This window comes from Pistacia vera, unplaced genomic scaffold, assembly GCF_008641045.1.
Source record: "Pistacia vera cultivar Batoury unplaced genomic scaffold, PisVer_v2 Contig598, whole genome shotgun sequence".
Taxonomy (NCBI): domain Eukaryota; kingdom Viridiplantae; phylum Streptophyta; class Magnoliopsida; order Sapindales; family Anacardiaceae; genus Pistacia; species Pistacia vera.
The window spans coordinates 734,612-740,302 of NW_022196443.1; the positions used below are offsets into that span (position 1 = coordinate 734,612).

At 35.2% G+C, this 5,691-nt stretch overlaps 1 protein-coding gene across 1 annotated transcript; it reads left to right on the forward strand.

The window, feature by feature from the left end:
* Nucleotides 1–4,367: 4,367 nt before the first annotated feature.
* On the forward strand, nt 4,368–5,409 carry LOC116110176. Its single transcript, XM_031396399.1, has one exon. The coding sequence runs from the start codon at nt 4,639–4,641 to the stop codon at nt 5,407–5,409; it is 771 nt and encodes a 256-aa protein (XP_031252259.1). The 5' UTR covers nt 4,368–4,638.
* The last annotated feature ends 282 nt before the right edge of the window (nt 5,410–5,691 follow it).

Consider the following 5,691-nt stretch of genomic DNA (forward strand, 5'->3'; position numbering starts at 1 on the left):
AGGGCAAATCCGTAATTATAAAAATATAACAAGGGTAATTAGATAATGGAATTTAAATAATGACTCAATGAATCAAAGTATCAAATGACACGTTATACATATATAACATATATATTATGTATATCAAATGATACATTATACATATATAACATACTTATTATGTATTAAAAATATTTATAGTGATTTATTGATTTATTATAATGAATCAAAATAGCAAATGATTATGGATAATAACATATTATGTATAATGTATAATATATAATGTATAATGTATAAATTTTGTTTCATAGCATATTATGTATAATGTATAATACATATGATATATTATACATATACATTATACATTATAAATTATACATTATACATTATACATATATATTGTGTATATCAAATGATATATATATACATATATAACATATTTATCAGGGTGGGGCAGAGATGGATCGGGCTAGGGCAAATTTTGGGGATTGAATTTTGGCCCAGACCTGGTCCAGTCCTTGAACCATTCAGGGAATCTCTACCCTGTTCAGTCTGGGTCCCCAACGGGGCAGGGAAAATGCCCATCCCTGACTACATCTGATGATGATATTTCAAATCTATATGTGTGTATGATGAAAATTATTTAAACACCTATTTATGCAGTTAATATTGCAGCCTGATTAACATCGTTAAGTGTCCATTGTTTGGTAGAAATATTAATTGTGTCATTTTCATTTAGTTCTTCAAAAAAGTCTCATTAGGATGAAAATACTCTTTAAAATCACTAAAGAAATATTTTAATATTTTGCAAAACAAGAATATATTTTCCTTTAATTGAAAATGAAAACTTCTTTCTTATATAATACAAATTAATTTTTACATTTATTTGAATACAAATTTTTTATTGATTATAAAGGGTAATGTTTCTCTTTTTGATATTGTCAATTTTTTCTCTTGTAAGATGCAAAATATCTCCGTTCATTTAATTATTGTTTTTGTTTTTTTCTAAACACAAAGAAAACTCATCAAATTTTTATGTCCTCTTTTCTCTATAAACATTTTCTCTCTTTTAAATAAAACTTAGTGAAAATTAGAGTGGGGCATTTGGGACTGGGTCCAAAAACCCAGCCCAAAAATGTGGTCCTATGATCGGTCCTTGAGAGGACCGGTCCTTGGGACCAGGCCTAAGGAGGAGGGCCCTCCTCCAAGGCCCGGGCCTGGGCCCAAATTTTTTTGAATTTTTTCTGTTTAGTCATCTGTATAATTACATAAAACCCCTTATAAATTTAAAATAAACATAATTACAAGGATTAAAATGAAATTTTACAAAATTTATAAAAAAATAAAAGAATAAAATTTTTTTGCACTAACCATTAGCTGCTGCCAATGGTTATAATTTTTTTTTTTAACCGACATGCCAGCCAATGGTTTATTATAACCTTTTTTTTTTCATTCTTAAACCCCCCCCCCCCCCCCCCCCTTACAAGGATAAAATGAAATTTTACAAAATTGATAAAAAAATAAAAGAATAATTTTTTTTGCACTAACCATTAGCTGCTGCCAATGGTTATAATTTTTTTTTTTAACCCGACATGCACCATGGTTATAATTTTATATAACCTTTTTTTTTTCATTCTTAAACCCCCCCCCCCCCCCCCCCCCCCCCACTACACTATAAATAACCCAAAATCCTTTTAATTTTTTCCACACTAATCAATCTCTCATTCTCTCAATCTCTTTACTCCAAATCTCCAATCAAATTCTTATTCAATTTATATTTATATTTATAATTTATTCATATAATTTATTTATATTATTCAATTTTTTTTTCTATTTTTCAATATCATCATAATTTCATATTATTATTATTTAATTTCTTTTCATTTTAGTTATTTATTATTTTATCATAAATTTATAATAGCTTCCCTAAATGAGTTTTACGTTCCATCCACAGAAGAAATGGAAAGGTTCAATCCATTTTCACCATTTCCTTTAGAGGAAGCATCTGCAATTCCACAACCACATTCAGTTGGGACGAGGTGTAGGCAAACACATGCGAGCTAGGAGTCAACGGGCACGGGCATAGCTCGACCCCCCCGACCATCAAAGATGGTCGTGTCCGATATATGACGACACTTCACCAAATCAAAACGGCCAAAGACAAATGGGGAAGGGGAAGAATCGTGTGGGATATGTAATTTCTGTGGAACCATTATTAGCGTTGAGAAGGGGACTTCGACGATGCGACAACACGTAGAGAAGAAGTACTCCCAAATAATGCAGTTGCCAGATACATCTTCAAGTGAATTAGGTAGACAAATTCAAACTCAACTTAATTTTAATTCACAATCCTCAACTCTTTCAACATGGTAATACAATGCACATATTGCACGAGAGGAAATAGCAAGATTCATAGTTGCTACGGACTCTCCCATTTGTTTATCTGAAAATCCTTATTTTATTCACATGATTAAAACTACATTTTGTGCAGCATATATCGTTGTTAGTAGAAGTATAAGTAGAAGAGATATACTAAAACCTTATAACAAAATAAAAAATAAACTTAAAAACGAATTTCAAAATTTTAGGAATATATCTATTGCACATACATCAGATATATGAGCTTGTAGATCAAAAACTGATTTTTTAACTGTCACAGTACATTTCTTAGATCATAATTGGGGTTTACAACAAAGATTGATGGGTTTTAAACCATTATATGAAAAACATAGTGCTGAAACTATTTATTTTACAATTCTTGAAGTTTTGCAAGAATATTTATTAACTGATAGAGTTGTAGCACTAATGCTTGATAATGCAGCTGCTAACACTACGACAATCTCTTTATTTGAAAAGAGATTGGATTCGCGTGGTGAAGGCAAATTTTTTCACCAGAGATATGCTTGCCACATCATCAATTTGATAGTTAAAGCAAGTTTAGATGCTATACATTCAAAGGTAGAGAGGGTGCGCACGACTATCAGATTTATCGTCGGCGGTAGCAATAAAAGATGGTAGGAGTACGTCAAATATTGTAAGCAAGAGAACCCACTGGTTCAACCTTTGAAGTTATGTACAGACATGCTTATCCGTTGGAACTCCACCTACTTGATGTTGGAAAAAACTTTGCCAACCGCGAAACAAATTACAGATTTCGTCAACCGGAAGCACTATCCAGAGGAAGTTGTCAGCTACGATGATTGGGCGGTTTGTGAACTTTTTTATTCATTTCTTCAAATTTTTTATGATGCTACTAATACATTAAGTGGTATTTATTATCCAACTACTAATTTAGTGTTAGATATTTTACTTCAAATTGCTAAAACTTTTGCTCAATATAGATATAATAACATTTTAAGGGAAATTGTTTTAAAGATGGAAGAAAAATATGAGAGATAATGGTTAGATATTCCATTCTTATATAGATTAGGCATTGTTCTAGATCCTAAGTTTAAATTATAAGTAATTAACTGTATAATTACTGAGATAGGCCAGCATTTAGGACACGATTATACGTCTTATTTGACTAACTTTAAACAAAAATTGGATAGCCTTTTTTCTTTATATGAGAACAGATACAATGGAAGTGGAAGTGGAACGTTCAGGAGAGAGGATCCGGACCTTAATGTAGCCCTTCGTCAAGGATCAAGCAAGTTGATGTATGTGGAACATGATGGAAGTAGTAGCTCCAGCTCATACATACATGGATCAAATGAGCTGAATCGCTACCTACAAGTGGACCTGCCGTTTATGACGATGAAAGAGCAACATGATATGTATATTCTTCAGTGGGGGAACTAACATGAAAGTCGATTCCTCATTGTAGCCTAAATGGCACGTGACATTTTATCTGTGCCGGTTTCTACAATTGCATCCGAGTCAACATTTTTAATGAGTGGTCGGATTGTTGAAGACAGAAGATGTTCTTTAACCGATGAGATGATTAAAGTGATAAATTTTTTAGAAATTTACTAATCTACCCCTGAAAAATACTAAAAACCCCCTATAAAATTTCATTTCGCCCCTAAAATATAAAAAAAGATCGGGGGGGGGGGAGGGGGAATTATCCAAGCGCATAGCACCGGTCTTGGATCCATAGGACCAGTCCTAGGGACAGGTCTGGGTCTTAATATCATAAACGAATACACTTTCCAGCCCTTAACCGATTGGTTGACAAGACATACTTTTGTTCTTTACTACATTATATCAAGGTTGTTATTATTATTATATAAAATTTACTGTTTACTTATATAGGGTGTCTTTGTTAATTTTGGCAACCTGGGGGAGGTAAATGTTACTTTAGGTTACATGTGTTTCTTTCCCTTTGTTAAGAGTAACGGTGAAGGTGTTGCAATTCAACAACTCCCAACCCAACGCCACCAAACGTGCCCAAAAGAGGCAAACGATCTGCCATTCAAATTTAAATCTCCAAAACAAATCAACAAAAATGTCCACGGTATGTTCTCACCCATTCAGCTCTAACCACGTGTCCGTACACTTCCCTTATTACTTAACGGAACCGTCACCATCCGTCACGGCCCATCTCTCTATCTCACGATACTCCCCTTCCGTTAAACCTCTTCTTCTCTCTTCCTTCAACGTCTCATCCCGACTCTAACGTCGCCGTTCACCAACAAACCCTAACCCTAACGTCCCCTAATGGCCTCTTGTGACGACGATTTTCCGCTCCTTGGTGACGACCACCACCACCAGATCTACCAACAACAACAAATAGAACGATCACCCTACACGCCTCAACGTTTCGAACCTGGACACGCGTCGCAGCCTCAACGGATCCCCGAGAACATCGGCGTGCGATGTGGAGACGACGAAGAAGAAAACGCTATCGATTCGGCTTTCAATTCCGCTAACAACAACAACAATAATAATTCTCAAATCGTGGTTGCACGGACGGCGGAGAAAAGGAAAGATCGGGAAGATGTCAACAATGGAGACGTTAGTAATGTCAGTAGCCCGTACAGTTCGAAGAAGTCGAAGCAGTATCAGAACGAGTACAGGAAGGATCGGGAGGAGTGGAGCGACGCGGCGATCGCGTGCCTTCTTGACGCGTATTTGGACAAGTTTATGCAGTTGAATAGGGGGAATCTGAGGGGAAGGGACTGGGAGGAGGTGGCGGTGACCGTGAGTGAGCGGTGCGAGAAGCACAGCAAGAGTGTGGAGCAGTGTAAGAACAAGGTTGATAATTTGAAGAAAAGGTATAAGTTGGAGCGGCACAGGATGAATAATGGTGGAATTTCGACCAGTCATTGGCCGTGGTTTAAAAAGATGGAACAAATTGTTGGAAATTCAGTGCCTGTTAAGAATGTGGCTGATGAAGATAAAGGAAGTGGCTCTTCCATTTCTAATTCGGTTAGGCAATCCAAGAGGTATATTGTATTCTTCTCGTGCATTTGTTTTGTAAAGCTTTAAGTTCTTACAGCAAAATTTTACGGATAATTTGTAATACATGATGGTAAACATATAGGAAGATATGGACCATTGCGGTAAGGATTATGTTAATATCTTAGGTATGGTGGAAACTTTATTTGCTTTTCATTTTTTAGAATTTGTGGCTGTCCCTTATTTATATTTTGATATTTAGAATCACATGTCAATGGTCTTTTTTTTTTCATGTGGATTATAATCTTGACTTATGCCGGGCAACCCAAACATGAGATGCCTCAAACTAGATTTCTTTCATGTCCATAGTTC

Bases quoted from the DNA above. Each gene is read 5' to 3' on its own strand.
- LOC116110176 (XM_031396399.1), top strand. From the start codon at position 4,639: ATGGCCTCTTGTGACGACGATTTTCCGCTCCTTGGTGACGACCACCAC.